Consider the following 9934-nt stretch of genomic DNA (forward strand, 5'->3'; position numbering starts at 1 on the left):
TGTGGTTCGACTAGCAAAACTTCTTCGGAAAAGGGCAAAGGTACCAAAGTTTAGGAGGGCTCTTATTATGTTATTGTTATTTTTTGTTTTTTTGTGTATTCTTCAACTGTGCTAATAGTAAATGCTGCATCCATGAGTCATTTACTAAATGTTTATTATGTAACTGCTATATTAAATGTTGGATTTGTAAATCATTTACTAAATGTTTCTTGTAAAACTAAGAATATTATCAAGTTTATTTAGAAAAATAAGTTCTTGGTTTTGAAGATTTATTTTTAAGAAATCTGTTTATCATACTCAATTTTTTAAAAAAGATAAAAGAAAATCTTTAATAACATTATTTTTAAGTTTTTACTTTCAAAATGAGTGAAACCACTGGAACCAATGCCTATAAGTAATCCGGAGACAAATCTGAGAGTTCAGTGTGTTCAGAGTCAGGTTGTTCCATGATGAACATGAGATGTGAGCTGACTGACAACAGTGCTCAGGGTGTTTGCAGAACAAGCCTGTCAAATTAGCTTCAAAAAGGAAATCAGAAAATGAAAAGATCAACACATATTAAAGTTTTAATAAACTTGACAGAAATACCTCATGAAAATTGAATTAGCTAAATGGACTTCTTTAATAATATTTTCTATACTTATTATGCCATGTTTCAGTTTTATATATCCACCCTATTCCTGCTCCCTGTAGTTTTAAAAGCATTGCTGAGAATAAAGCTATCTACTAAATGTGACTACTAATTAGAAAGTTAGTGAAGGGACTCAAAAATACAAGTGTCTTAAAACATTTTTTAAAAAAACCATCTATATGAAGAAAATTAGGAGAAAATGAAAATTACCAAAACCTGTCTCATAAATAAAATGTATTAGTTAAGTTCTGTAGTTTATAGCATGCCCTGAGTCCTTTATAACTAAGTAATGATCAGGCTTATCTGCCAGCCTTGGCCCTGAGGCAGAGGAGTAATGAAAATGGCATGTTGACCCTGAGGCAGAGGGGTAATGAAAATGGCATGTGGACCCTGAGGCAGAGGGGTAATGAAAATGGCATGTTGACCCTGAGGCAGAGGAGTAATGAAAATGGCATGTTGACCCTGAGGCAGAGGGTAATGAAAATGGCATGTTGACCCTGGGCCTTTGTTAATACTTGTCATTTCCTCAGCTCAGACCCTTCCCAATGCACAGAGTTGAGGCTCATGTGATGGTTTCTGAGACCAGGTCTGTATGAACTCACATGGTTTTGTTTCAGCAGCAATGAAGCTATATTTGATGTTCTAGAGAGCAGAAGGGCTTTACTTAAAGAACATGAGGAACTTGCTTCTTTAGCAGCCAAATAAAAGGTCAAAGTTATGGACCAAAGTCCATCCAGGATTTAAGGACAAAACTTTCCCTTTTCTATCACAGGATTTGAGGAGGAAATCCAGATACAGTGAACATTCATGGGACTCTTGGCCCATGCCCTCTGACATCCTCCAAAATGGCCCAAAGATAAGACAGCTGTTTGCACTAAAAAGTACTTTCCCATCCCAATCCCTTTAAACAAGGCCTTCATGGCCAAACATACTTTTTACTGGAACAAAGGCTATGAGTTCTCCTCTTTCCTTCCACAGGACGAGGAGGACTTTAAGATTTTGGAGGGATTGGAGATGGCCAAGCATCAGGTGAGGGTGGCTATTGATGCATATAATATGGCAGCAAAAGCTACAAGAGGTAAACAGGAAGGAAGGCACACTCCACCTGTAGACTTGTAAAGTCAATGGAGGAAGCAGTTGTGTGAAGATGTTTGGTTATTTAGTATCGAGGACAGGTACATAAGAACGAAAAACACAGAAATTTGTGCTTTTCTTGGTTAAGAGCTCAGGGCTGTGAGGGCATGTTCACACTTTTAAAGGAAAATCTCAATAGAAATATAAAAAGTAATTTTACCATGATTGCCTTGTATTTCAAAATTAGCTATAAAGGCTGTAAGCAGCAGTTATTTTGTTTCAGGATAAATTTATCTTTATCTACTTTTGCTTGACATTTAATTGCAGTTTGATTTTTAGGAGACTAGAGGCAATATAGTAAACCAGGAACTGTATGACGGCATTTGTTGATAATGAAAGTCCGTGTTTATTCTTTCATCTACATTGGAGGCTAAATCATTGCTTATAAATAAACTAAGCAACAGCTATTTCTCTCTTCTTTTTTTTTTTTTTTTAAAGATTTATTATATGAGTACACTGTCACCACTTCAGACACACCAGAAGAGGGCATCGGATCCCCATATACAGATGGTTGTGAGCCACTATGTGGTTGGTAGGAATTGAACTCAAGACCTCTGGAAGAGCAGTCAGTGCTCTTAACCACTGAGCCATCTCTCCAGCCTGCTATTTCTCATTTTTAAACCTTTTGCTTACTCATAGCACTTTCTACCTTAACCTGTTTTCCTTCAGATTTTGAAACAGGCTGATAGTATAGCTCAGTGTTAAAATGCTTTCATCTCTAAGGTCATAATAAAGAAATAACATTGGGATCACCTTAGGAAATTGATAAAAAGAAAACCAGATAAAGTCAATTTCTTAGCAATATCCAAGAGAACACCGTTTGTGAATGAATATAACAAGCTGATTTGTCCTTCCTGGTTTTCCTATTCTCATTATGTTTTCCCTGTTCTACAGTAATGTATGATTTTGCAAGTGCTAACACCTTCAATTCATTCAGTCCTTTCTGTGGGTAGGTCTTGGTATCTCTTGGTTGAGTTCTTAAAGTAACCAAGAAATAGATATCATTTATTGCAGTCTTTGAGACGAGATCTTTTTTTTTTTAAAGGTATTTCAGGCAAATAGGCCCAGGAAACACTCATGTTTTAAAGATTTATTTATTTATTTTATGTGTATGAGTACACCGTCACTGTCTTCAGACGCACCAGAAGAGGGCATTGGATCCCATTACAGATGGTGTGAGCCACCATGTGGTTGCTGGCAGTTGAACTTAGGACCTCTGGAAGAGCAGTTGGTGCTCTTAGCCACTGAGCCATCTCTCCAGCCTGAGACAAGATCTTATTATATCTTATACTCAAGGTTCTCCTGCATCATCTTCCCAAGTGCTAGGATTATAAGCCATGTATTGCCACATCCAACTTAAAGTAACTCTGTCTTAATATATAGAAATTATTGGTGTTGGTATTTAGTGGACAGTTTTTACATACATTCTCATTTGACTTCCCAGATGCAAAGAAAAGTTTTTGCCATGTTATCACCAAGAGTGCTCTATATGCAGCACAGTGAATAAAGGGCAGAACCTATACATAGCCCAGGTCCTGTCACTCGAGGGCCAGCTTCCCTCCTGTATCTAGGGCAACCCCTCATCTCTCTATACTAAAAGTTCTGACAATAAGTATGCTCTCTTAACCCTGTGACCACCTAATGGCAAATTTAGGCCATAAATTAATTACTTTATCAGCAGTAAAGTGTATAAAGACCTCTAGAGTCTGGACATCCTCAGCTTTATTTATATGGATCTTTTTGTTTGTCTCAGATCATTTAATCTAGTCAGAAACTACTACAAAACAGTAGTTCAGTGCCTTGATATGAAATTAGCAAATGGCACTAAAAGGCTTCAGAACCAGTGGACCTTAATCAAGTCTGGAACGAAGACTCGATGCTGGCATTTGTATCCGTTCTTCACATAACATACATTGCCTGTTAGTAACAACTCCCTTTTTGTTTTCTGCAGAAAAACCCAGAGGAAGACTGCTCAGGAAGGACACTGGGCTGGGAGCCAGGGCACTTGCTGCTTACCCTCTGCACCATGCGCAACATGGAGCAGCTTCTGCCGTTTTTCAATGTCCTCAGCCAAGTCTTCAATAGCAAAGTCACAAGCCGGTGTGGAGGACACTCAGGGAGCCCCATCCTCTACTCAAACTCCTTCCCAAACAAGGACATGAAACTGGAGAATCACAAAGCATTTTCCAGCAAAGCCAGGCAAAAAATTGAAGAGATGATAGAAAAGGACTTTCTGGAAGGAGTCATAAAGACTTGACCCCCACCAGTGGGTCTCCAGAGCCTAACTGGAAACACAGTACTTAAACACACGGCTGAGCTGTATAGTTTCTTTTTCTTATATATATATGTGTATATGTAACAAAGCATTATTCAGGTTGTATTTAATTTAAATATTTGTAAATAAGAGCTTATGTCTGAATGTGGCCTGAATCAAGTTTAAATATATAGGTGGCTCATACTGACGATGGTGCCTCTGAAGTCTATATTTGCATATATAGTCCACTGTTTCACTGTCTTGGGTTCTCTTAAACCTGCAAAATACACACCACGTTTTCTTTTTTCCTGCTTGGTCTCAAGCCTCATTTAATTAAGTTGTTTTTCTTCTTTCTGTGGTTAATAATATCCTAGTATCAGAATGGTCACTTCGGTGTCAGAGACTTCATGTATAAGATGGAGCTGTATCCCTCCCCGAGCACTAGAGTAGCTGAAGCCTGGGCCACACACCCTAGTGGGCACAGCACAGAGCTCTGTCAGTGCAATGAAAGATGGGCCACCTGCCAGTTCTGATGCTGCTAAGCAAACAAGTCAGTCATTTCTTCCTCACATTAATCCACATGGGAAATCAGGTCACACACAATCTCCCCATCGGAACCAGGTAGGTCAGCGCTGCAAAACATCTTGGTTAGGTAAGCAATCGTAAAGGCACTGCAAAGAGTTAGTTGGTAGTAAAGTTTAATTTCCCAATACCCTACATGAATTCACTTCATACCCTGTAAAATTAATGACACTTGAACTATTAAAACTTAATATAGATTAAAATCAGAGGTAAGTTTCACTCCCAAGTCTAAGATTTAGAGCTTCTAAACATTTTTTCCTGGTAGCATTTAAAAACATATCTAGAAATAATCCATTAACATGCATGACTTGTTAATGTCATGATTAAATGCCTTAGTACTGCCAGTATTATAAAGTGTTATAAAAACATTTTAGAAGTCCATTTCCCCAGAATATAAAATTTATCTTCAGAAAGTTGGTTGTGGTCTTTCTCCAATGCCTCCAGCCAGCTGAAACACCACCACGCTCACTTCATAGGCAAGTCTGTCAGCACTCTCCTGCAAATCACAATAAGATCAGTGAGAGACACGGTGCCTGCATCCATTGCTGGCTGTTCTCAGGATGCTTCCTGACTGTTCCAGACTTACTCAAATAACTTCCTTTTCATCTTTCAGTAATAAGTTCCAAAGCCCATAATTAAATAGAAAGTGGGTTGGATTCTTCTAAATAAGATTTTCAGTTCTTGAGTTTATAAATTATTCCAAAATTAAGTAACTTAAGACCAAGCCTCCATAAGTAATTCTTAGAATTTATATTGCATACTCATTGCCATGTAAAAAGTAACTACTGATGTTTCCTGAGTCCACATTCAAACATAGTACAGATAAAAAGCAAATGATAAAATTGCAGAAAATACAGGTATAGAGTAAGAGTAAGAAAGATTATTCTTATTCTTATTTCTCTAAAGAAAGATGAAAAGTAATTCAAAAGTTCAGAAAGAGAAGTGTTATCAGTTGATTTGGAAACACTAAAACTGGCTGCTTCCACAAACTACAGTTTTAAAGCAGAAAAAGAATAATCTATAATACATTAAAATTAGCACATATCAAACTAAACTAAGGATTTATTAGTTATTCCTGCACAGCCAGAACACACCCTCAAGAATCTGCAATATAGAACACTGTTTGGGAATAAATTAAAGGGTGTGTCAAATTGTTTAACCATGTACCTCCCACTGAACCCACTGACTTTTCAATCTTCATATACTAAAGGACTGTATTCACAGATCTCAGAAAAGCCATAGTGAGATCCAAACACAGATAGTGTTTTCTCCTTTCCTGTGTTCCTCCTCGATTCAAACTCTGTCAGTAGATTGATCCCAGCTTACTTGTGAGTTGGCTTCTGCATACACTCGGACAATGTCTTCGGTACCAGAGGGCCGTACAAAAGCTCGGGCAAGCTCGTATTTCTTCACCAGGTCATTGATTGCCTCTTGGAGTCCTGGTGGAGTGACTGCTTGCCTTTCAGCATCCGTGGTGCTAATAACTCTCCTGTCTGCAACCTGAGCACAAACATGTTCTATGTGTTACTATGTTAGACTCACTTTCTAAAGCTTAACCTGTTCAAAATAGTCTTGCCCACAGAGTAACAGACGACTAACATTTCAGGTTACCTACCATACTACAGTGTGCGGCAGTGAAAGGGAAACGGCAATAATACAATTTCCTGTGTTAGTTTTAGTTTTTCAAGACAGTTTCTATCCCTATCCTGGAACTTGCTCTATAGAACCGGCTGGTTATGAACTCAGAGATCCACCTGCCTCTGCCTCCTGAGCTCTGGGATTAAAAGCATGCCCCATCACTACTGGGTGCCATCCAACTTTAAACATTTATACAACTTTTTAAGAAAAATTCTTCAATATGCAAAAAAATTACCTTTAGCCAAACAGAACATTCCCACATACTGTCTCAGGGCTGCCATTAAAATAATGGCCAATAGCTACTGTCTGGCCCCAGACTGATCAGATAACTTCCATGCCCTGCAAGAAGCAGCAAGTTATTATAAGAGAGCTATGGTAAGAATCTCCTAAATATGCAAAAAGCAAATACTCAGCAGTCATTTCACTCTGAACTCTGGCTTTCCTATTTCTAATTATCTCCCATAGAATTCTACTGAAGAAAGTGTAGGTAGATACAAATCAAATAGTGGGATGATCTGAAATGCATTTAGAGAATTCTCTGCCTTAGAATACACAGATTCTGCTGCTCACACCAGCTGCACTCCTCAGCCAGGAGGGTAAAGACTGACCTACCTGGGGCTACATGACACCTAGTCTCAAAAAAACAACGTAAGCTAAAATTTAATTCCAAAGCAACATTATCAGTTAAAATGATAAGATTTCTGATCTCAGTTTTGCTTCAAAATAGTACGGACTTGGATGTGAAAATGAACAGGAAAGCAGAAACCTGTTTAAGCTGGTTACATAATTTTTGTGCTTTTGTTTAAATTTGTTCATATTTTTAAGTGATGCATATTTGCACATAATCTCTCACATTCTATAAAGTGGGAGCATAGAATAACTTATTTTTTAAAGTGTGCCTTACTTCCTAAGTAGAACGTAAATATAATGAAATATAACCCACTCAGGAAACACTTGGCATGGGAAGAGTGGAAGAACAGCTACGTTCAGAAAGATGGTTTCACATTCTCTTCACCTTAACTTTGAGTTGTCTGTTAGGAAGGTCGACATAAATAGCATCCCACTGCTGTACAGTCAGCCCCTTCAGAGCCAGGACAGCCTCAATCACCAACATGTCAGAAATAGCATCTCCAGCTGCCTGCAAGATTGGGGAACAAAGCATAGAAGCCAGCCATAAGTAAACCCCAGATGAATACTGTCTACCTTGGAAAATCAAGCTGTGCATCATTAACCAGAGAGCGGAAAATAACATGAACACTGAGGAGATACACAGTACTATGGAAGATAACAATGACAGGCATCCAAAAATGATTAAACCAACTCATGAGAAACATATAAACTGGATAAAGGTTCGGTCCTGACATCGTATAATTAAAATACTTTAAGTAGATCTCTTGATGGCACTAAGAGAGAATGATACTAAGATACACTTGAAGTTAGAGCCAAACTCTTAGCTTTTGTTTCATTTGTAAAATGGAAATGATAACTTTGCTCCCTGCATTACTGCAATGATTATAAAGCAAGGTGGATAAAATGGCCAATCCAAACCAGACACTTGGACTTGGACGTTGCTCTTCCATTGACTCATAAATGTACCTTGCTCAAACATGTAAATGTTACAGAATTTTCCCAAGGTTGTCTTTGAAAAGTTAGCTTCACACAAAATATATAACTCAGTAGCTGCTAAGTATACTTGAACTTTCAACATTTTCTTGATAAAATATCAAGAAAAGGAGGCATTTAAAAATATGTTCCATTTTTAGTCTAAGTCTCAACTGTGGGCAACACTGTTAGAGACAAACCACCAAACCAGACTTTTCCACGTTTTATGTGGTTCTTTGTTCATGTTTTAATGTTAACTCACTCAGCCACCTCACCAGTTCTGACCTGGTTGAATAAGTCGATGATGCTTGCAAGCATCCTGGCTGCTTTTCCTTTTTCATCTTCTAGTTCTTGGGCTAGTCTTTTTATCTTCAATTCGACTGCTTCACTAAACAATGCCTGCGGTGGAAGCAAACGAAGTCAGTCACAGACTCCACGTCACCTTTCCTTCCTAGAGAATCTGGAGAGACTGAATTAAAAATAGTGGTACCCTATGTCTGCCATTAATATGAAGATCACATCAGAGCACAAAAGGTATTACTAAGGAAACAGCTTATGGATTATAAAACTAACTTAAAAGAGGGCACTTGACAAAAACTGAAACACATGAGCTCACTGTGTTCTCTACACACATCCTGAGCAATGTGCAGCAGGCACCTTGGAAGGCTATGCGATAGTCAACATCAGAAAGAATTCACTGCACTTATCAGTACAGCACACAGTATCAGATACTTATCACCATATACATTGTTTTGAAATACCACAACCATCCTTTTGTAACCCTAAAAAGGCCAGTACTGAGGTTAGCACGCAGTGCTCATCCCTTCGAGGAAATACACACTTCTTGGTAAAATAAGATGGAGGGTGGCCTGCTGCGTTTTGTAAAGTTTTACTGAAAGACATATCCATTTTCTTTATAATGATTAAGTTGAACAGATCCAACAGAAACCTTATGGGCTTCCTCTCAAGTGCTGAAGTTATATCTTAGTTGCATTTTATAGAAACAAATTCTCTTTCTCCTTATACTCATGGCTCTTCTGAAAGCAAATTGGAAACAGTAAAGAGAATAGTTTAAACTACATTCAAATATTCTGATGTCTACCTCAAATCTATTCATGAAATGAGGCGATGTATAAACACATTTTTAAATAAAATCAAGACATTTTTAAATAAAATCTGAACCATAAAAACCTAAAAAGTAGTTATACTCTTTAAAATAGTGACTTTTACAGTATGTAAATTATGTTTGACTTTTTTTTTCAGAGTTGTCCTCTACTAAGAAATGTTTATATGTACTTTAGGCCCAATGAAACTTTTCCTCATTGCTACTGAACTGTCCTCTGTAAGAAGTGGGAATATTTTAAGAAGATGAATAGTACATTCTAAAATACTTTATTGTGTTTTTTTGGACAGTATATATGTGTCTATATGTATACATGTTGAGGCCAGGATTGACCCGTTAGATATTCATCAAGGACTGTTTTTTGATATAGGGTCTTCCATTCTAAGGGCTTGCTGACTAGGCTAGCTTGATTGGTTGGTGATACCCAGGGATATGCCTGTCTCTGCCTCCCCAGCACTTATAAAACCCCAGACCTCATGCCTGGTTACGCAATTGAGCTCTCCTTAGATACAGTCTTCAAACAAGATTATTACAGTCTTAAAAAAAGAAATTTTACAGCTCAAAAAGTATACATTGGTCATGTAGTTTACTCCTACCTAGATATTTAACAAACTAGAACACCATTATCAAGAAAAGTGCCAGCTGGAGTCAGTTGACATCTTTAAAAGAACTTACTGTGCCATGCCCATTCGCTTCAAAATAAACTCCAATGTCAAACTCTTGAGCCTTGTGATGCAAATGTTTGACACCAGTTTTGGTGCAATACACAGGTACCTACAACACATTAAAGAAAGACAATGGTTAATCAAACACTTATTATATCTATTATTCCAGAAATAAAGAACAAAATCTGGAGCCTCCCTCTGGTGCCAAAGACAATAAAGGTTTAAGACATGCACATGGAACATTTCATTCCTTCTTAAAAGGGGGAACCAAATACCCACAGAAGGAGTTGCAGAGATTAACTATG

The 9934-nt window shown here is 37.7% G+C and overlaps 2 protein-coding genes across 12 annotated transcripts in view; one reads left to right on the forward strand and one right to left on the reverse strand.

Moving 5' to 3' along the window:
• Dop1a (DOP1 leucine zipper like protein A) overlaps nucleotides 1-4327 on the forward strand; it is a 94503-nt gene extending 90176 nt beyond the window's left edge. For 6 of the 11 annotated variants that reach the window (XM_031345823.1, XM_031345822.1, XM_031345825.1 and 3 more), the window contains 3 exons: nucleotides 1-40; nucleotides 1610-1660; nucleotides 3717-4326. The exon at nucleotides 1-40 is cut by the window's left edge and continues 90 nt beyond it. In XM_031345823.1, the coding sequence (XP_031201683.1) occupies nucleotides 1-40; nucleotides 1610-1660; nucleotides 3717-4022 (397 nt within the window). In that variant the 3' untranslated portion in view covers nucleotides 4023-4326. Of the gene's footprint in view, nucleotides 41-1609; nucleotides 1661-3716 lie in introns of those variants that run through there. The other 5 variants (XM_031345832.1, XM_031345829.1, XM_031345831.1 and 2 more) reach the window with 3 other exon arrangements.
• A 373-nt stretch (nucleotides 4328-4700) lies between these two features.
• The window catches only part of Pgm3 (phosphoglucomutase 3), an 18450-nt gene continuing 13216 nt past the window's right edge, over nucleotides 4701-9934 (reverse strand). Inside the window, exons 9-13 of the mRNA XM_031345718.1 lie at nucleotides 9640-9738; nucleotides 8127-8240; nucleotides 7255-7377; nucleotides 5928-6101; nucleotides 4701-5097 (exon numbers count right to left, since the gene is read on the reverse strand). Coding sequence (XP_031201578.1) covers nucleotides 5008-5097; nucleotides 5928-6101; nucleotides 7255-7377; nucleotides 8127-8240; nucleotides 9640-9738 — 600 coding nt within the window. The 3' untranslated portion in view covers nucleotides 4701-5007. The remainder of the gene's footprint in view (nucleotides 5098-5927; nucleotides 6102-7254; nucleotides 7378-8126; nucleotides 8241-9639; nucleotides 9739-9934) is intronic.

The sequence above is a fragment of the Mastomys coucha genome, unplaced genomic scaffold, assembly GCF_008632895.1.
Source record: "Mastomys coucha isolate ucsf_1 unplaced genomic scaffold, UCSF_Mcou_1 pScaffold23, whole genome shotgun sequence".
Classification (NCBI taxonomy): Eukaryota; Metazoa; Chordata; class Mammalia; order Rodentia; family Muridae; genus Mastomys; species Mastomys coucha.